Source organism: Rhea pennata, chromosome 2 (assembly GCF_028389875.1).
Source record: "Rhea pennata isolate bPtePen1 chromosome 2, bPtePen1.pri, whole genome shotgun sequence".
Lineage (NCBI taxonomy): Eukaryota > Metazoa > Chordata > Aves > Rheiformes > Rheidae > Rhea > Rhea pennata.
In genome coordinates, this window is record NC_084664.1 from 105,453,201 (window position 1) to 105,474,690 (window position 21,490).

Sequence of the window (21,490 nt, forward strand, 5' to 3'; positions counted from 1 at the left end):
CTAGCTGCAGAATCCCACACTTGCTCTTTGGGGTGTCCTGTAATAAGGAAATCATTCGCAGTAAATCACAAGGGTGGAAAAAGTTGCCAGTGCTATTTTTAAGCCATTATTGCCTAAGTGCTGAAGTAAAATAGGCTTTCTAATTTCTTTTCTCCAAGTGGGACCTGAGTCTGCTGACACATGACTTTGAAAATGTTCTTTTGGAGTTGGTGGAGTGAGAGCTAGCGTAACTTTTTTTGTGATGCGCTTGCATTTTTTGGATGCAGCCAGACTTTTCCCAGTGGTGCCAAATGATAGAATGAGAGGCAGTAGGCACAAATGTACATATGGGAAGTTCCATCTGAAGATAAGGAAAAATTTCTTTACTGTGAAGGTAACAGAGCACTGGAACATGTTCCCCAGAGAGGTTGTGGAGTCTCCATCCTTGTAGATGCTCAAAAGCCATCTGGACAGGGTCCTAGGCAACGTGCTGTAGGTGACCCTGCTTGAGCAGGGAGGTTGGACTAGATGATCTCCAGAGGTCCCTTCCAACCTCCGTTCTGTTTCTGTGATTTTTTTTTTTTTCTACATCTTGACAAGTAGAACTGACCTCACTATAAATAGTGTATTATTAGATTTCCAAAAGCTTTGTGTTAAAAACTTCCTTCATTTAAATATTCCTGTTGAAGTATGTGGAGGCTATCCCAGCTGACTGAGAAAAGTAACATTCACTTGCACACTGGAAAGTGTAAAGCCTGGAGCTGTTTGAGATTTTGTGATCATGGTGATACAAGCAGTAGCTGTTTATATCTTGTGGGGGAAAAAACTTATGTTGCTATGACTCAGATAGTGATCATTTGCAATATTCTGTGGAGAGCAGCAAGAAGATATTATGAAAACACTGGTTATAATGAAGTTTCATGTGACAAGGTGTAGAGTATCAGATCTGTTTTGCCATCTTAGATAATCTTGTCCCAGGTTTCAGGCATCTTTTGCAAACTATGCTCTGCATGGACTGGTCTGCCCTTCAAAAGATGCTAAACTGCTTGCTGAGGAAATAGAAGAATTAAAACATCATTCAGAATTACCTACTTCTTTCTCATTAATATGAACTGTTACATTATGAACCTGTTGCTTTCACATTTTTTTCTGAGAAAGATAATGCAGAATGATTACAGAAAGCATGTCAATTGGAAAAATGTTCACAATACTGTTCTTATTTTTCCCCAACACATTAATAAATTAGAGAATTCAGCCAATAGTGTCAACAAAACTAAACTTCCCACACGTTCTTTTCTTAACTATATATTTTTTAAAATTCTAACCAAGAGCGTTAGCAAGCAGAAAGGAGATAACAGAAGTTATACATAGCAGGACTGTTTTTTTCAGTGGCTTTCTGAAACCATGAGATGACGGAAATTATACATGGCAGGATTGTATTTTTTTTTCCAGTGGCTTTCTGAAACCATGAGATGACTTTTTTTTTTTTTTTTTTAATTTTTTTAAGTTGCAAAGCGAAGGTTTCTACATCTTGTACTTTTTATAAAAGTATGCTGATGACCAATTAAATCCTAATATTATGTTTAGGATGATAATACGTACATTTGCTCTGTTTACCTAAATCAGGGCTGTTTGCAGCCTTGTGCTGAATGAGAGTGTCAGTATATTTTCATCAGCCTGAAGCACAGGAAATAGCACAGATTTACAGTGGTGCACATGATCAATATTACTCTTTTACTCCACAATATTATTGAGTGTTCATTTAGTAGAAATAACTGCAGATGTATTACAAGTACATTGACAACAGCACAAATTAGGAGTAGAGAATAATACAAGAATGAAGAAACCTTCAAATTCTTTCTTCTGTATAGACAGAAGAAAGTTTGATAAGCCAATCTTCATGTTAGTGCAGATAAGAGTAAAAATACTGCATGATACAGTCTGTGATACTTACCTATCAAAAGATAGGTTTTCCATTGTGTTAATTCTTGATATTGTAGAGGCAAATAAATTTATTTTTATAAAAGGAGACCAATAATGTTTAAATGTACTTCAAGATATTTCACTGTGAACTAGCTATACACATTTTAAGATTTCTTTCTTTGTCTAAAAATTTTCTAATCATGCATGGTTTAACTGAAAAACTCCTCTCTTTCAGTATGTGACATTGCCTGAATTGCCTGCTGTTGTGGTCTTCAAAGATGGAACTTACTTTGTATATGATGGTATGTAAAAGTGTACATCACCTTCAGACAAGATACTGAAAGCATATAAGAGAAGCCAAAACCAGAACATGTGGGATTCTTTGACAGTCAAGTTGGGTGTGGTGGGATAGTAAGTAACAGTCTCTTAAGGAATAGAGAAGAATTGAATAGACCTTAGGTATTTAATGCCGTTCTGCATTTTCTTATGGAACAAAAAAATGCATTAGAAAGAGAATCATTTCTTAGCGATAATGAAATAGAAGCGATAATTTATTATTTTTTAACAGCTTTTCACATTACTGCTTCACTGACATTAATGTACCTATAAAAGTTTTCTTTCACCCCTTACCCAAATCCAATCCTTAATACAAAAAATAGATGAAAATCATTACTGAAGTGGAGTTGCACATCAAAATCAGCTCTGCAGAAATCCAGATACAGTGAACAACTTTCCTCTCTGATAGATGAGTTTACAGTTCCAAACAGTTAAATCAGATTTTTTTCTAACAGTTTTTCTACCTAAACATGACATAGCTCTCTTGAAGTTATCTGGACTTTTCAGATGTGTCCAGTTTGAGGTATTTGTGCTTTGGAATGATTCCTTAGTACAGCAAATCTTCCTTCAGAAACGTGAAGGAGAAAGAAACTGATCATCTTCTATTCCCAGTATTAAAAATTAGAGGGACATAATTGACAGAATTGAGCATGTGCAACTTTCTCACTTGTTACGTGTATTTTGGTAGTGGGAAAGGATCAGACAACATGACATCTCCATAGGTAACTGATGGTGCATACTATGCATACACAGAACAGTTGATCTTTCAGTCTGTTTCTTTTCCTTCCAGAAAAAATATCTCTCTCAAAAAAAGGTAAAGGGGATAAAGACTATAGACACTGGAACAGTCCATATGCAGTTGAAGCTGGATAAACTATTTTGAGTGGTGGTGTTTAGCTTGCAAACTATAGAATGGCCACCTGAGAGCAGTAGCATTTCTTAATATTGCTGTAAAGCAGTACATTTACCTTTTATAAAAAAGCATATGCGTGGAATAAAGTACTTGTATGTTCTGTATACTATATTATATGCATACACGCACATACTTAAATCTATATATGTACATACCATGAGTTAGTTTATAGATGCAGCACTTATTTACAAGTACATCTAGTTTTGATTTAATCTTTACAGATACATCCAGTCTGACATACATGTATTAAATAAAGGTTTTCATTTCTGATTTGAAACTTGAATTTGAAAATGTATTGCTCAGAAAACTATTCTGCTTTTTTCATTGCACAAGCGTGCACACAGACACACATTTTTCCTATTTACTTGTGATTAAGATTTAATGATATGGGTTAGAATTAGATCTTTTCAGGTTGCAACAATTAGCAGTTGAAATCATAGCATTCAGTATAACTGATTCGGAATGATATATGCAAGTACTTATTTATATTCACACTGACATTGATGCATCTACTTTTCTTGATCTTTTGTTTTGTTTAAGAACTTTCACCAGTATTGCTTTCTGTGTTTTTGCATCTCTTTTTTTCTTAAACTTGAACGCTCTTAAACATAGGGATTAAAACTGTTTTTTTCTGCAGTGGGTCACAGATGTCTCTTAGAACAGTGTTATGTTTACCCTTGATTTGAGCGGAACAAAAAGTATTAAACCAGCTTTTCCTACCCAGCTGCTATAATATACGTGCCTTTAGTTAACAATATAAAGTGCTGTCAAAAATTCTGAAGCTGAAGATAAATGTGTTCATGCGATCTCACATTTTCATCTAAAGTACTGGAAATATTTACGAAAAGGAAGGGAGGTAGTTCTGTTCGCTTGCTTGTTTTTAAAGACAAGATGTGTGTTTAATCTTCAGCATTATTTAATTTTTTTAGAGTATGAAGATGGTGATCTGTCATCCTGGATAAACAGAGAAAGATTTCAAGGTTATCTTAATGTAGATGGCTTTACGTTGTACGAACTTGGAGATACGGGTGAGAAGCTGCTGCCATTGAATTCTTCTGCATTTTTTAAACACTAACCAAAATGAAAGATTATTGAAAACATATTTTTAAACCTCAAAGTTAGTTAATCTGATAAGGTTGATGGTGTCTTTTGTTGTTTGAAGTTTGTGGGACTTTTTTATTGATTTGTGACATCATCCAAAGCTACAGTAATCCTTTCTTTGCAACATGCAACTTTGTCTAGTCCTGTAAGAGTCACAAAAAATGAGTGAAACTTTTAACATATTATTTTTACTACCTTAATTAAAGTCCTCAAATGTCTACAAGGAAAAGGAATTTTTCAGCTGATTTTAGGAGTTTAAATGTGATGCTTAGATATGTTTAATGGTTTCAGATATCTTTAGAAAGGGTATGATGAAGAAAGAAGAACGTGTGACAAAGTCACATGCTTTAGTTTGTTCTAATAAAATTTTACAGTCAAAACTTCACAGCCAAGTGAATTCTGGCAAATGACTTATCTACTTCTGAGGTGCACATGTAAAAAAAAAAAGCAAAAAAGTGTTGAGTTTTGTGGAGCAAAGCACATTACAATCTACTTTCCATTTAAAAAGATAGGAGCTGAAATATTTTAGTCAGTGCAACGTTGACTTCTTTCAGGTATTCAGGATGAAATGTGTAGTCTTACATTTTTGTGAAGGTAATACTATTATACATGTCCTTTAAAATATATTTACAGAACTGCTGTTAAAAATTGTTTAAATGTAGCTGATCTCTTACTGTTCCATTTTTGTCTCCCAGTTCCTTGAATTACCCAAAAAAACTTACTTCAGTAATGTGAGAGAGATGCTACCATTTCTTTTCAATATCTTTATATGTAATTATATGTAATTACGCAGTCTCTGGAATTCATCAACTTTTTCCTTCTCAATCTAAAAAGTAGTTGGAAAAAGTCATGTTGTCTCCTGGTGTATTTACTATGTAGTGTTTTAGAGCCTGGAAGAAAACAAAAAGTGAGGCTTAAAGTACGGAAGGAGGCGAAAACTTAAAGAAGGTTGAGTGAATTAGTGTTCTTACCCTCAAAACTTTTAAGTTTTACTCAAACAAGGCAATGTTGATGCAGTCAACATTATGTTATTTGTGAGCTTCTGTTCTCAAGTGGAATGCTCCCTCTGGCATGGTGATAAGGAGGCACCGAGCAATGGATTGGCTTGGTGGGAAGTGAGTCATGGAGTCTAAGGAGACTTAACAAAATGCTTTTCTGAACTGTAGAGGCATTACTTAATGCAGCTGCCCACTACACTGTGGAAAGATCTGCTTATTTAACTAAAGCTGAATGACTTGGAAAGTATTTGGTCAGCATTTGTAACATATTTTGATCTGGTTCACCTTAGAAGGCATTTATTTTCTTCATGACCTAAACTTCATGAACTGAATCCTGAAAAGATCAGTATATTCCAATGTTTGCTCTTCGTTACGTTCTTTGAGATTGCTTGATAAATCTGTGTGCAGGATCTTAAAAAAGCTAAGCTTCTCTGAAGGAGGACTGAACTAAGAAGTTGTCTTTCTGATTTAATGAATTCTTGTCTCTGCCACTAAATTCTTACCTTTTCTTCCTGTAAGAACACTACTCCAAATTTTTAAGAATATTGAACAAAAATAGAAGGCGATGAATCAACACAGTTGTGGTTTGATCACTTTGGACTAGTTTGTAATTGCCATTATATAATAGTTTTTCATTCCATCATATTTATGTATGTGTAAATACACAGCTTAAATAGAGAACTGTGTATTTTGTCTTTTTTCTTCCATGCTTCTCATAGAATACTAAAGATGTTGCATTAAGCCACGTATTAATTTCAGTATTTTAAGAAAATAGGAACTTAATTAAGAAAAGGAGATTATTTGCCATCCAGGTTGCTTAATACTTGAAATTAATTCCTGTTTGATCTTCCAGATTAGAAGTATTTTCCATAAGAGAATGTGTGTATATTTTTTTTTTAATGATTTTAAAGTATTTTATTTGTTATTTTAGGAAAACTCGTGGCTATTGCAGTCATTGATGATAAAAACTCTTCAGTGGAACATACTAGGTACAGAAATGAGTATTGGTGGCACTATGAGAAAAATATGTTGGTATGGCAGAAGACTTTATTGGCTTATAGAATTTTGGAAATTTCGTGAAACTTTTTAACTATTCAGAAATTGATAGATTAAATGGAAGGTTTTAACTTATGAATGATCTCCAAATTAGGACTTCAACCTGACTTCAACCTATTGACTTTACTCAGTATGTGGCTGTATAGTCCATGTGAGTTTTCAGTGAGAGTTTGATTGTAGTTTCTCTATCACTTTTCTCGCTCTTGTCATTTATGAGACACAGGAGGAAATAAGCATCTTTGATCTTTGTGACAGTAATTGAATTGCTTATTTTAAAGCTATTTTGTTACCTTTTAATACAGAAAAGAGTGCTTGAGCTCAGACAACTGAGATAAACTTAATAGGCTTATACAAAAGATTATTCTTCAGTTCAGTTGTGTTAAAATTAATTTGATGCCTACCTGTTTTAGTTATTTGTGGAACTTGTATTCAAAGCAGTTATTTTCAACTGGGTCAGAAATTGCTGAAGAGATTGGAAAAACACTTCTCTGACTCCCTTTCTGACTGCATATGTCCATCAGCTAAGAACATATTGTTCAAGTTCCATGTATATTATTTTTCTATTTCTGTGTCTTTTTTTTATTCAAGAGCACAATGCTGTATTTTCAGAAAAAAATAGATGGATTGAGGCAGCCTGTCTGTCTTTCTCTCAGATTGAGGCTAAATAGTTAGATAGCCTTTCAACGTCAAGAAACCAAGCAAGGTAACAGGGTGTTTTGTGTTAGGGGAACTAGGAAATTGCTGATGAGATGCTAGTTCCTGCTTATTACAGAAATCTAAATGTCTTTTGGATTTTGGTGGAATATACCCTGCATATCAATGTTACTTTTTTTTCTTCTCCTTCAGATTAAAATCTATTATTCAGGAAGTTGCTAGAGATTATCAGGACCATTTTCACAGGTATGTATATGGTGGTGCTACAGCATCTTAAACTGGACAACTTTCTAAGACAGACTTTTGACATAAAAATAATGTTATGGTATTTGCTTTGTTGTTAATATGCTAATGTTAATGATACCATTTCATTCATTCATAAAACAATTTCGTCAGTCATGTTTTCGAAGACTACCTGTTCTCTGAGCTGGTCAGTTTTTCAAAATATACTGTGTATTCAGCGAATGCTGTTGTCTTCACTTGTAAGAAAAATATTTAAGGAAAAACTTTTGATACTGAAACTTACTTTGTTTTTTGATTCATGGTTGTGCTTTTCACTGTATCTCTGCCAGGGATTTCCAATTTGGCCATATGGATGGAAATGATTACATTAATAGCTTACTAATGGAGTAAGTAAATTTATTTGAGTATTATTTATCTATCTTCCTGTACTTGTCACTAATTGTATTTAAATAAAGCAAACCTTCTGAAGAATTCCTGTATAAATTACTTCAGTTTGTACAGAAAATATTAATAATACTTATGTATTATCTATGTTTGTATTCATTTCTGGAGAGACATGTTTTATTCTTATTGGCAGATATCTAAGACTACTCATTGCAAGTGGCTGTTACTTCATTAGCCATGTTTTCTCAGGAAAGTTTAGTGATTACCTGAGGTCTGATAAGAGAACTTTGTAAGAACAGAGGTAGATATCAATCAGTATTTTAAAGAGTGATTTTGGAGAGGAGAGGATAAGTTAATTAATAGATGCCTTAAACTCCTGATTTCACCATGAATTTGAATGTTAAAATGCACAGAAATATGCTTCTGTGTAGAACTATAAAATACATAGATGTCATCTGCACTTGATGCAAAAAAGTAATACTTTCCAAAAAATTTTAAGTTGTTTAACAAAATGCCTAACATCTGCCCTTATTGTGATCCTTATTAAAAAAATACATAATTAAATATTTAGTTGCTTGGCATTTGCAGTTGACTACTTGTTCTCTTCTGTCCTCAAGGAAGGGAGAAATGGGAATAAGTATGCCAGCCCTGTAAGGGGAGAATTGATCAAATCCCTCTCCTGGGGATCCTGAGGCTCTGCACTAGTATGCACTACCTGTGTTAGACATTATCTGTGTTGCACAGTATCTGTTCCCTCATATTTGGCCTTGCAGCTGTCATGCTTGCTAAATCTAAGACTGCAGGAAAACTTCAAGGTCAGCCTAACTAATTCAGATAGATTTGCAAATGCACTCTAAAACTGTGCAAGTGTTTGTGCTGCTAAAAGTCCTGGGAACTTCATCACGGCACTGGAGGTACTATGTCTGTGTTCCTGTGGACATACATGTAGATTAATATCTGAATACAAGTAGTTTGAAAATGACTATGTTGCAATTGAAGTTAAACAGTGTGATTGAGCTCATGATTGAGCTAATGAGGAACCTCATGAGGTTCAACAAGGGCAAGTGCAGAGTCCTGCACCTAGGAAAAAATAACCCTAGGCACCAGTACAAGCTGGGGGCTGATCTACTGGAAAGCAGCTCTGCAGAGAAGGACCTCGGAGTGCTGGTGGATGACAGACTGACCATGAGCCAGCAATGTGCCCTTGTGGCCAGGAAGGCCAATGGCAGCCTGGGGTGCATTAGGAAGAATGTTGCCAGCAGGTCGAGGGAGGTGATCCTGCCCCTCTATTCAGCCCTGGGGAGGCCTCGTCTCGAGTCCTGCGTCCAGTTCTGGGCTCCCCAGTCCAAGAGAGACATGGAGCTACTGGAGAGAGTGCAGCGTAGGGCTACAAAGATGATCAGAGGGCTGGAGCACCTGCCCTATGAGGAACGGCTGCGAGAGCTGGGCCTCTTCAGCCTGGGGAAGAGAAGACTGAGGGGGGATCTTATCAATGTGTACAAGTACCTGAAGGGAGGGTGTCAAGGGGATGGGGACAAACTCTTTTCAGTTGTCCCGTGTGACAGGAGCAGAGGCAATGGGCAGCAATTGAAGCACAGGAAGTTCTGCCTGACCGTGAGGGGGAATTTCTTCCCTGTGAGAGTGACGGAGCACTGGACCAGGTTGCCCCGAGAGGCTGTGGAGTCTCCTTCTCTGGAGATACTCAAAACCCTCCTGGACATGACCCTGTCTAACATGCTCTAGGTGACCCTGCTGAGCCAGGAGGTTGGACTAGATGATCTCCAGAGGTCCCTTCCAACCTTACCGATTCTACGATTCTATGATTTTTATAGCTGTCAAAAGTGGGACGCTCCTTACTTAATTATTGCCTGTTTTGTGTAGCCTCTTATAATTGTCTGATTGTATACGGAGCTGTTTGAGCCTGTTTACCTGGCAGAATTTGGCTAGGTAAGTAGGGAAGTTACTTTGCTAATTTATCAGAAAATTAAATGTCTTCCTATGTATTCTACTGAATACAGGAACTGATGTATAAAGAAGGGAGACAGGAGGATGAGATCCCTAGAAGGGAGGAAAAGGAGGAGAAGACAAAACTGGCATTTACAGCAGCAGTGATCTTGTAGCAATTACCACATCTGCTTTGTTTAATGTCACTCTCCAAAATGCCTGATTTTATAATTTGTAATATATAGCAATTTCTGTTAAGCTAGTCACAGGCTTTAGCTTTATTTTATAAACAAAAATTATATGTTTCCAGGATGAGTAGAAATCAGCAAAATATATTCAGTAATACAGGTAGGAGTTCTTCTGGTTACTTGAGTAATTTGAGTAAAACTGTATTGTCAGTGCTTCGGCTTTCCACTAGCTGGCAGCAGCTGGAAACGAGCAAAACAGCCTCTTGCAAAGTGAGAAATCTATTGCAGTGTGTATATGTATGCATATTTTTATATATATTTTATATATATATGTTTTAAATGTAGTAAATACACATGAGAACAAATTCTACTTCTCACACAATAAAACAGTGTATAATTCATGGAGACGGTTATGTTAGTTCTTGACAGAAATACACTTACGGACTTGGCTATAACTAAAACAAGTTATCATTTAACTGGCTTCAGCAGTGGAGGAACATGCTTTTGTTAGTTTAAAAATGATATTACCTAAAGCTGTGTGTAAAAAGCAAAAAAAAAATGTATCTTACTGAAAGAAAGGATATATTTTTGTGGAAGCTAGGGTATTTAACATCATTAGCAGCATTGGAAATTGAAGTCTTGGTCTCTCTGAACTGTTACTTCTTCAGCTCTTAGAAGAAACAAATATTTTCATGAATCTTTGTATAGCATATAAATTTTTTAAGTGGAGTTCATCTTTTGGTAGCTCTGCAGAAAGTTGAGAAGACCTCAGTTGCCATACTGCTAAATGCAATTCAAACCCTATTTGGTGTACGTGGGGAGTTAAACTGCTGAACATTAATTTCCTTTCCATATTCTTGTTTAATTGCAAGTAATACAACTTGTTCTGTTTTGGCTAGGATGAGAGATTTTGGCCAAATGTTGATAAGTTGTTAGTAGGCACTTGCACAAACACCTGACTTGGTCTGACTCCTGCCCTGTCTTGTTTCTTCCTAACAAGTAGAGAATATAAATGTCTAGAGAAAAGTTGTATTTGAACAAAAAAAAAAAAAAATCTTGCAAGCTTTCATTGCTGAAGAAAAAATCCAATTGAAAGGATTAAATTATTTTGTTATTTCTCTAGTTTCTCTATTTTTTGAGATGCACCATGCTTTCAACTTAAGAATTTGGTCTGCACAGCAGATCCACAGAAAGATTTTCTAAACTCCAAAGAAGCTGAATACTTCAGTATTACAGTGAAGTATTAAAATTTTATATTTACAGTTTTGAATTGAAATTTTAAATACCAGAAAATTTTGAATCATTTTTATTGCTTTAAGAAATATAGCCTTGAATGATTACTTATAATAAGTATTTTAATGAAATAATTGATTATGGGCTGATTGCCACAGTTAAGGTTAACATCATAAATATTAGATATGTGCAGTGTGCATGAATGTGTCACTATTGGACAAGAGTGAAAATTAGAAAAATGAAGTTTTCAGTGCTTTTACTGTGAAGGAAAGACACCTAATGTCTGAGTACATTATTAATAGTTCTGTAGAAAATTGGCAAAGGGTGCAGAAGACTTTTTAATGTATTTTAGATCTTGTTTGTGGATCAATGTACTTGTGCAGTAATAAATTTTTCTAAACCAGCTCTGTGGAGTTGGTGCAGCTTTGAGCTGTAAATTGGATTATCTCAAGAGTCATTTCCAACCTAAATTTTCTTGTTTCTGTGACCCTAAACAATGCTTATGCATGTAAAGTTCAGCTAATGAATGACAGTTTAAAAACTACTTGTAGATCATGTACTGCTTCTAAAAGGGATGTAGTAAAACTTCTATTGGTATCTTATCTTTTTGCCTGAATAGGTAGAGTTTAATTGATAAAGCTGATCAGTTGGACCTTGGCTGTATAGAATTGCATTTTTGGATTATAGTTTGCCTTTGTGCAGTAAAGCACTTCATGTGTGTACTAATACTGTATTTCAAATAGCTACTATCTGAGATGTTTTACTAATTGTCAAATCACAAGGTACCTGATTTGCACAGTATAGGTATGTAAAGTGCACTAAGCTTCAGAAATTTAACTGACACAGATATGAAGGAAAAAATGTTAATGAAAAATATTCTTGCACCATTAAGATGATTCTTTTCTCCTTCTCTTCTGCCACAACTGCTTTTTTAGGAGCACATATGAAGATTACTGGATACACTTTTAAACAATGTAGGAGACATTTGAATTGCAATGTTTTATGAAGTATTTCTCTAAATATCTAACACTTGTTTTATATTTTCAGTGACTTGACAATCCCCACTATTGTAGTATTGAATACCTCCAATCAGCAGTATTTTTTACCGGATAAGCACATCGAGAACACAGAAGACATGGTTCAATTTATTAACAATATCTTGGATGGTACAGCTGAAGTAAGTCTTCAGTGTGACTTGGAATATATTGGTTGGTGTTTATTTTCTTAGATATTAAAGATATTAATATGATTAGCCTAAATTGCTATCCAGTGTGCATTATCTTTCTGTCTCTCATGATGTGTTGTCAGTGAATGCTGTGATTCTTGAGGCATGCCTTTGCTCACAGCTCTGATTTCAGAAACTATGAGAAAGTAACTCTTTTTCTGCATGTAGCTTAATGTTAGCTAGTAAATTTTTTTAGTTAGTTTTATTCTTTTCCTGGTTTGCTTTAAATGCAGTTATTTAAAATTGCAATTTAATCTCTCGCTTAGAGTAACTCCACTCTTTCTTTAACGGTATTCTTTCTTTTCAGCAGTGAACTAATAAATCCGGTGGCTTGATGAATGATAGGTTCAGATTCAAAAAACCAATCATATATTTACATTGCATGTTTCAGACAGATATGAGGCTACCTCTCTTTCTGCTCTAAACCTAAAAATGAGCTGTCTTTTGTTACAGCGCAACAAACTTGATAAATCTATCTGGAATTGATGGGTTGGACACATTTACCCTTGACAAAACAAATACGTGTTTGTTTATGCCCTCCCTCAGTGTACTGTAAGATGGGCAGAGAGCTGTGTTGTGTGGATGAGGAACAACACCGTGGATCAGAACTTTCCTTTGTACTTAGAGCGCAGGAGGGCTTTACAAAAAAGGGAGGCAATGCTAGCAATCACTCCAGCGGCCTTTGAGAGAAGCATGGGTTGGAATGTTTGGTTTGAGCCGCGAAGTACTTTATACTGAATGTTTACAATGGTAGCTGAATCACAGATTATATTCCAGCAGCGATTTTAGGTGGTCAAGTAGCAATAAGAAAGACTAGATTATTTCAGTCATATGGGATAATTTATTTAATCTGACAAATTTATGTAGCATAACACAATAGTGATCTGTTTAACACAATAGTGATCTGTTTATTATTTATGACTTACTGGTTTTGCTTCCAGTTGAAAGACAAAAGGTGTTCCTGTAACTTGGTGATTCTTTGTTCTACAGTTCTCACTTCTTCAATGCTCATTTCTTTTTATTGTGTTTTAAAATTCTAAATTGTTATTAATATCTGTTAATCTGTATTTAGATATCTTCATTGAAACACCAAGTTAAATTGATTTCTATCTGCTTTTTAACTTTAAGAAATTCTGTTTTTGTGATGCTTTGCATTTTTTTGCAGTATCACTCATCCAGTTGTACTTTTTGTTTACAGAATTTCAATTAGAATGACTAAAGGGCTGTCTGGATTCACATTTCTGTCTATCTCAGCGCTCTCATAAATACAAAATATAATATGTGATGCCATTTAAGCTAAATAGAGCCTATGTATATATAAAATGACATTATTTTTTTTTTTTTTAATGACATTACATTTAGGCCCAAGAAATTGTGTAGCTGTTAAGGAATGGCAATCTTTTAAATAACTAGGTAAAGAAGGAAGGGAGTATAGACTTTGTGAATCGTAGTGAAATTTCTGGGGTGTTTAATGGTTTTTCCCCACCACCATCACCACTTCCGCCTCTTCCTTGATAGATTTTTGGATTATTCACCTTGACTTTCATGTTTCCTTTGTGATTCAAGGTAGTTTTCTTCAAGTCTGTCTAATCTTTATAGACTTCTTGGGTAGTTTGGGGGATTTTGGTCAGGTTCAAGTGTTGATAAGTTGACTTCCTCATAAGAGTAGCTTTTCAGTTCGTTTATTCCTCTGGCAACTCGAACCAGTGAAGACTGCGCCTGTTCAACAGACAAATTGCCTTTGGATTCCCGTAATATTTCAAAGGCTTTTCTAAATCAGGTGATGACCTGATTTAGGCTATAGGCTGTAGCTGTTCAGCACAAGCTTTGTTTATTACAACTACATATCCTCTTGTTATTCAGTTCTTAAATTTTCCTAACAGCTGCAGTCATTGTTTTTAAATAGATGTCCATCAACTGAAGGAAAATTTAGGAGACCTCTTCACAATTTTTGAATTTTTACAACTGGACATGTGGTAGTTTCTGTTAGTGTTTCTCTATGGTAAAAGATGGTAAAGATTACCAATTCACTGTTAAAGTTGGCATTAATTGCTTTAAAAAGTTTGAGAGGAATTTTTTGGCAACTAATTAAATGCTTGTCTGTGTTTGAGAAGTTGGAGTCTCTGAGCATCATGAGATGTAAGAATAATTACTTTTAATTTCCTTCTAAAGGGACTTAAGATTGCAAGGTCTGAAGAATGAACTTTTGGCATCATAACTGAAAACTGTCAACAGTTTTGACATGGTTCCATTTGAAATTTCAGGCACAGGGTGGTGATGGTGTTCTGCAACGAATCAAGAGAATAATCTATGACGCCAAGTCCACTGTAGTTGTGAGTTTCTTTTTTCTTTTTTTTTCTTAAATAAGATAGTAACCTTGCCAGTCAAAACGCAAACCTGTTCAGAGGATTTAGAAGCGCTTTTATACAAGGTTTTGACTTCGGTTTTCTTTAGATTAGTAGATATGGTAGATTTAAGCCTAATGAACCTGTCTTGATTAAAGCTTTAAATAATATATTCGAGTATATGTATAGTCAAAATCACAGTCAGTCTCCTCTTCATTTTTACTCCTTTCCTGTTTTAAAATTGACATATATTTTAAGTGATAGAACAGGGAAAATTCAAAATCTTTTTCTTAACACTTTAACTTATCTTTAACTGAAACTGATAACATTCTCAGAATGCAAAAGTGCTATGGTTTCAGTCTAGTGAGGGCATAAGCAAATTATTTAGTGCAATTTTAAAAAGATTTAACTATGCTTAAAAGAATTTTATTTGGAAGACTTAAACCAATTTCTTCACTTGTTCTAGACAAACAAAGAATTTCCACAATGAGTTTAAGTTGAAACTTGCATGTTTATGTATATGTGGCTTACAGACTTGTATGAATATGCTGCTTTCAGCCTTCAGTTTCTAAAAACCAAAAGTCTGTCTTTATCTACTGTAAAACCTATAGCATACAGTTTAATAGAAAGCTCTAATAGAGTAGTTTTGATGCCTTATGATGACTCAAATTAATAACATTTCAATTCTCGTTTGTGTAGATCAAAATTATTATTACTTTAATGCTGTTAGAGCAATTATTTTCAAACTTAATGGCACATTATCATTCCCCATTCCAGTGGAGCACTTTAATATTTGAAGTTATGAGACTTTTTATAAACTTGACATGGGGATAATATGATGATTCCTACTCCCTGTGTCTGAACAGAAGTCATGAGAAATTGTGTGGCAACTTTGTGTATTTACTAGAAGAGTTTTTGACTTCAGTTTTTTTACTTCAACAGTCTGTGTTCAAGAGTTCACCGCTTCTGGGATGCTTTCTTTTTGGGTTGCCTTTGGGAGTCATCAGCATTATGTGCTATGGAATCTGCACAGCTGATACAGATGGAGGGATAGATGACAGTGAGGCAACTAAAAAGGAAAATGATGATCAGGAGTTCACAGATGAAGGCAGCGAGGAAGAACAAGAAGGGGAAAAGAATGAAAAATGCACAGAACTTTCAGATGGAGAGCTTAAACAGAAAAACATATTAGAAAAGAAAAAAGACTAAATTGTTTAGCAGAAGAATTCTCTAGAATTTCCAAATAGACTTGTTTATTGAAGGTAGTCATTTATTGATGATCTTCATGAAAGAGGACCTTTCTGTCTGTATTATGGTAGTTTTGATTTGCATGTATTCAACTGTTTTCAGGTATTGTCAAGGGAAAAAAAAAGAAATTGGAAGTTCTCTCAATTGTCTGTAATAGATCATCAAAAAGCAGTGTAAAGAGCGGGTATGACTATGCTATTTTTTGAAAAGTTTTGTGGATTGTACATTAAAACAGTGAAATAAAGATGATAATATTTGACTTTAGTTTACATGATGAACATAATAATACCTTGCTAAACACTCTGTAAAATTAATGCTGGAAACCAAGAAAGATTGAGATCTATAAAGTCTTTAAGAAGCTGATAGCTAAGACAGCTTAGAGTTTTCCAAAAAGTCACTTATTTTACTGGTTGCACATTATTTTGGAAGAAATACTTTTTTTTTAATTTTATATAAAGTTAAAAGTAAATTGTTATGAATTAGAAGACTTGTATTGCTTTAATATATTTACTGGCAGTTAATGTCTACTTGATAGAGAGAATATGGGAGTTATATGTTAAAATACCTTTACTAGAGCTTTATGCAGTTAGAAATTACTGGAGAGCTATGTTGTAAACTTCTCTTTAGAACAGGATTATCTGTTAAATTTTTTTGTGTAAGTACACGCATTTTTAATGCAAATCATATTATCTTAACATTTTCTGAATCCACAGTGCAATTTGATGAACGAAGACTTAAAAATAAGCACCTGTTAAGTGTTTTGCATAAATCTAATGACAAACTATTTTGAATGGTGAAAACTTGTTTACAATGTTAGAGTCAGATTGTTACATATCTTTGAGGTTGTTGATGCTGATATTTTTGAGACTGTTACCTACAGAGTTAGTGGAGCATAACCTTAACATTCATAGGAAGAAGGGTGTTTTGTCTGTGTAATGCATTTTCACTATAGTCATAAAAGTCATTTTTAGTACAACTCTGTGACTGTGAAAAGGGCTGACTTGTCTCCAGGATTAAAATCTTCAAGGAAAAGCTGTAAGGAACCTTTTGGTGTTGATGCCATGGAGAGTGCCATAGGAGGGTAGAAAAGAAAAAAGCTTGTGTTGCTTCTCTGTATCCATGGACCTTTTTTTGTTGTTTTTAATATACAGATTTTTCTTGTCATCTGTATATTGCAGTTTGATCACATAAGAAATTACAGTGTAGCACAAAATTAAATAATGTTAAATATGACTGTAGGTAAACCTGAATATCTTTTAAGTTGGTGTAAAACTTTTGATGATATAAATCCTAAATGGGAAAGATGTACCTTTTCTTTTTAGGAAAAATTACAAAATTTTATTCTGTTTAAGTAGTTTGGTAAGAGTTGGCTTCATGTTGCAGTGCATAGTACAGTAAGTAGATGCCTCACTTCAGAGATACTTGTTATCAAGTAGTGTAAACTTAAGTCTGAGGAGATCAGGAAATTTTTTCAGAAAAACTCCTGTCTGAATTAGTCCAACTTTTTTCCTTTGAGGAGGAGAGGAGAGAATGAGGCTACAAAATATTGAATAGCAGGTATCTGATGTGGCTTTTCTTCCTTTTTGTTTTCTTTTTTTTTCCCTTTGTGATTTACCTTTTTTCATTTTTTGCCATAGTAAATTTGCTTAGTTGGTTGTAAATAGGTACTTGAGTTTTCTTGCTTATTATTATTATTATTATTTCTTTAGATCTGCAAAATACTTTAAGATATAGTTTTAGCGTATCTTTGAAGAGTGAGAAGCTTAAATGTGCTTAGAAACTTCTTTTAACATTACATAGATGCACTTAAGTTATGTGGTAAAAAAAAAGAAAATCAATGACAAGCCTGTAAATTTCTTTGGATTCAGTGCAATTCCGTGTGAATAGTCAACATGTAGAACTATTAAGGAGGTAAGATGTTAATTTATCTGTAATTTGCCTCTCTTAATAAGGTCTCAAGGACAAATCAGTTTCTTATTTAATTTTGGGTCAGTCTGAACCTGCAGCTTTTGACTTTCTATAAAACTGAAGTGGTCTCTGGAATGCTGCCTTTCATTATATTGTATTTTATTAAAAAAAAAAAAAAAAAGAGACTTCTAAATTCTGAATTTTGCTGCACTACAAAGAACTGTTTCAACTGCAAGCCTCCATTTTTTGTAGTTATTTATGTTTGTATTTTGACTGTAAAGTCAAAAGAGCCAAGTACCTTGCTGAGAAATCTTCTGAGGCGTGGACCTGAAAATGGTAAATACTGAGACACAGATCACACTGGGATCTGCTACAACTGCAATATTTAACTACAACTGTAATATTTAACTGATAGACTTATGAAAAAGTATGTCATGTCACTTCTGAATTTTAGTATCAATCGGATGTGTACAAAATGGTTGAAAATCAAACTTGAAATGTACTGCCATTTTCAACAAATCTGTCTCCTAGCTATGTTTATCAAAGAATAGGGGAGAAGAAAATCCTAAGTCATATACTGGATCTGAAAAGTGGTAAGAACTTAAGGGATTTACTTTGATTTTTGGAAATAATTTAGAATGCTATCTGAGCAGAATGTGGCATTTTATTTTTTCTTGGATCTCTAAAGGTTTCTTAAAGCAACTTCACTGTAATAAATTCTTTGAGTTCACAAAATAATGCTGCTTTTTGGAGTCAAGTGTAAGCCTTTTTTTCTGTAATAAAAACATTGAAAAGAACTTCTTTCCATTGTTCAGTTTATTCTGTGTTGAGTTTAGATACAACGTATTTTGTAGAAGGGAGTATTTCCTGGCACTTTTGTTATAAACATACTTTAGACCCAGAATCACTCACTACAGAAATGTAGCTTGTAACCTTTCAAAAGAGTTTATCCCATCTGATACTTGTCTTCAATATATTGAAAATATGCTCTAGATGTTAGAGTTAATAACTAAGTTATTTAGCAAGTGTTCTAACAGTGTTGAAATCAATTGCAGCATTTCTGAAAAATAAATTTAAAATACTTGTTCTTTCCCTTAACAGTTCCTCAGATTCCTACAGGGATTTCTATATCTAACAGAACCTGAGGGTTACTTTTCTTTTTCTCTTTGAGTATCTTCCTTTTTGAAAGAACTTTTAATTTTGAGTAGTCTTGACTGTTGCACGTATATATATATATATATATATATATATATACTTACTGCTTCAGTATTTGTCTAGGATGTTTTAACAGATACTGTCCACACAGTGGTGCTCACTGCTTAAAGTATGGAATGCTTACTTTATGGTGGATCTGATGTATTGAAGACCTCGCAGAAGCACTCAATTTTCATGAAATGTTTAAGTAAAATGTTTTGCTTGCTCTCTTTTGGTCCAAAATTAATTTAACTGTTTCCTCTTTTGCCAGCATGTTTGAAGAAAAAAGAGTTTTACTTGAAGGAGTTGGAAAATGCGGAGTTCTTCCAATGAAAATGAAAATCTCAAGTCAGTGAGCAGAGTGCAAAACTAGAACATACTTCCCCAAAACTGTTAAAATCTCATGAGATTACAGACATTTTAGGCTGTCTGAATCTGCAGCAGACTGGCTTCATCTCTTAAATCTTTTCAAAGAGCATAGCAGCTTTCTGCTGGTCTGTTCTAATCACTGAATACATTACCAGTAGATTGCAACATACCAACCTGTCACGTTTTATCGGTGTAACCAACGGAGACATTTCTGATGATCTTTTGTTGCAATGCTTTGTTGAACTCTTATTTTTGTAGTCTGCCTATTCAGTGTAGGCATTCCCAAAACAAGTTTCATTATCTGCTTTCTGAAATTTTAACCCTTTCTTGCTTTATTGCTGCTTTCCTATATTTCAATTTACTGAGATACAGCACCACTCTTGCAGGGGATGTGAACGGTCCTGTTACTAGCAAATTTCATTCTGCATATACACCAACGAATGCAGGAATATTTCCAGTTGTTTAGCAAGGATAAATTGTTGAAAACTATTTTACATATGAGGGACATTTTTAAATGGAATATTGTTGCTTTTAATAGTAAAACCTTGAAAAAAAAATCTGAACTTCTGACAAGTAGCAAAGAAACCTTTAAGAAGATTACTAATGACAACATTCAGCCTTCTGGCTGAATTCTCTTCAAGTTTAGATTGGAGGAAAGAGAAAATTATTTTCATCACTGACTTAAATGTGTTATTTTACAGCTCATTTGTGATGAAAATGGAGTATTACTTCTCTGGTGTGTCCTGTCGCTTTGTTTTTCTTGCATCAGTTCAGGTACTTGGCAGTCACTGTTGCTAGGTTGACATGGCCCTTGGCTGCATTAATGACTGACAAGACCTGAATGATGGGTAGTTTTCTGCTGTCTTGAGTTAAGAGTTCATTGAAAGCTCTGCAAGTAAGGCTGACACATGAAGGGAACAAAAATTCCCTTCCTGCCTCCTTTAGGCAGGAGAAATGGGAAGGAAGGGAATGGAGTACAGTTGCCTGTTCTCGTCCTTGTGTTATTCTTTGATACAACTGAGTTGTGCTTAAGAGACTGGTTATCTTCAAAGCTAGTGGGAAAGAAATCCTCTATCTCCGTTACTTGACAGAAAGCCTTTGGCTGGATAAGGTCACCTGACATAGGAGGGGTAACATTACTACCCAATCTCATACTTAGAGATTATACCTTTTTAAAATATATATATATATATATATAAGAAGTTTCTCAGCAAAAACGGTTACCACGGATCACTCACAAGAACATACCTTAATGTTCTTCACTTGGCTGAGGGGGGACCCCAAATTCTGTTTCATCATTTCTTCCTGCACCATTACTATAAGGGAATGGTGAGTATGTTTAAATATCATGTCTGGCAAAGGTGGCAACTTGAAGTCCTAATGCTTTTCAGGAATTAAGATTTATCAATAGTGTGGAGTTTTTATTTGCATCTTGAATAATTCTTTCAAAAAAAAATGCAATAGTCACTCTAATTTTATTCTTGTTACCTGAGCAGTAAATGTTGACTGTCAGTCCAAAGCAGAAAATACACTCTTGATAGACCGTAATAACTTTAAGTGACTTGATTTTAAATGAAACAAATACTTTGCAAGTGGATTAAAAGCTTAGATACTAAAGTCAAATTTGTGTAATCCACTTCCATTTTTTTTTCCACCTCTTTTAGCAATTAGTCATTTTTGGCCTGGAACCAACTTTATTTATTTATTTATTTTAACATTACACTTCTCTAACAGGATTTTTCTGAATATGCTGACAGTACAGAATAGGAAAAAATTGAAATGCAAATTAGTGTTTTACATGACCACTGGCTAATTAAGTTTCTTTTTCCCCATTGCTTTCTTAAAATATCTGTCTCTTTCGTCTTGCTTTTACACATCCAAACACTTCAGCCTTTGCCTGTCAATTCTTGTTGGATCACTGACTTAGCTCCCTTATACGCTGTTGTTCTTAGGTCAGTGCTAAAAATTATTAGACAAGATTTTCTAAAAACAGACTCTGCACTAAATGTAAGCTTTTATTTAGAATCTGTCAAAATATCAATGTTTGTATGAGACATTTTTGAAGATACTTTTTGTCAGCAACATTTATCTTATAGTCTGAGTGCCTTGTACCTACCCTCAGAGTACCAAACATTGTTGCAAAACAGATCATTTGGTAGAGGTGATTCTGTGGCAGACTCCTCCTCAAGCAGAGGAAGATATCTAGATAATCTGTATAGAAACCTATGTCTTTTGGGAAAAGAAATCCC

General features: G+C 34.5%; 1 protein-coding gene across 2 annotated transcripts in view; it reads left to right on the forward strand.

The window, feature by feature from the left end:
• The window catches only part of TMX3 (thioredoxin related transmembrane protein 3), a 29,560-nt gene extending 11,085 nt beyond the window's left edge, over positions 1 to 18,475 (forward strand). Inside the window, exons 9-16 of one of the 2 annotated variants that reach the window (XM_062570070.1) lie at positions 2,138 to 2,204; positions 4,081 to 4,179; positions 6,182 to 6,239; positions 7,153 to 7,206; positions 7,533 to 7,589; positions 12,000 to 12,129; positions 14,442 to 14,510; positions 15,465 to 18,475. In XM_062570070.1, the coding sequence (XP_062426054.1) occupies positions 2,138 to 2,204; positions 4,081 to 4,179; positions 6,182 to 6,239; positions 7,153 to 7,206; positions 7,533 to 7,589; positions 12,000 to 12,129; positions 14,442 to 14,510; positions 15,465 to 15,731 (801 nt within the window). In that variant the 3' untranslated portion in view covers positions 15,732 to 18,475. Of the gene's footprint in view, positions 1 to 2,137; positions 2,205 to 4,080; positions 4,180 to 6,181; positions 6,240 to 7,152; positions 7,207 to 7,532; positions 7,590 to 11,999; positions 12,130 to 14,441; positions 14,511 to 15,464 lie in introns of those variants that run through there. The other variant, XM_062570071.1, reaches the window with a different exon arrangement.
• Positions 18,476 to 21,490: the final 3,015 nt, after the last annotated feature.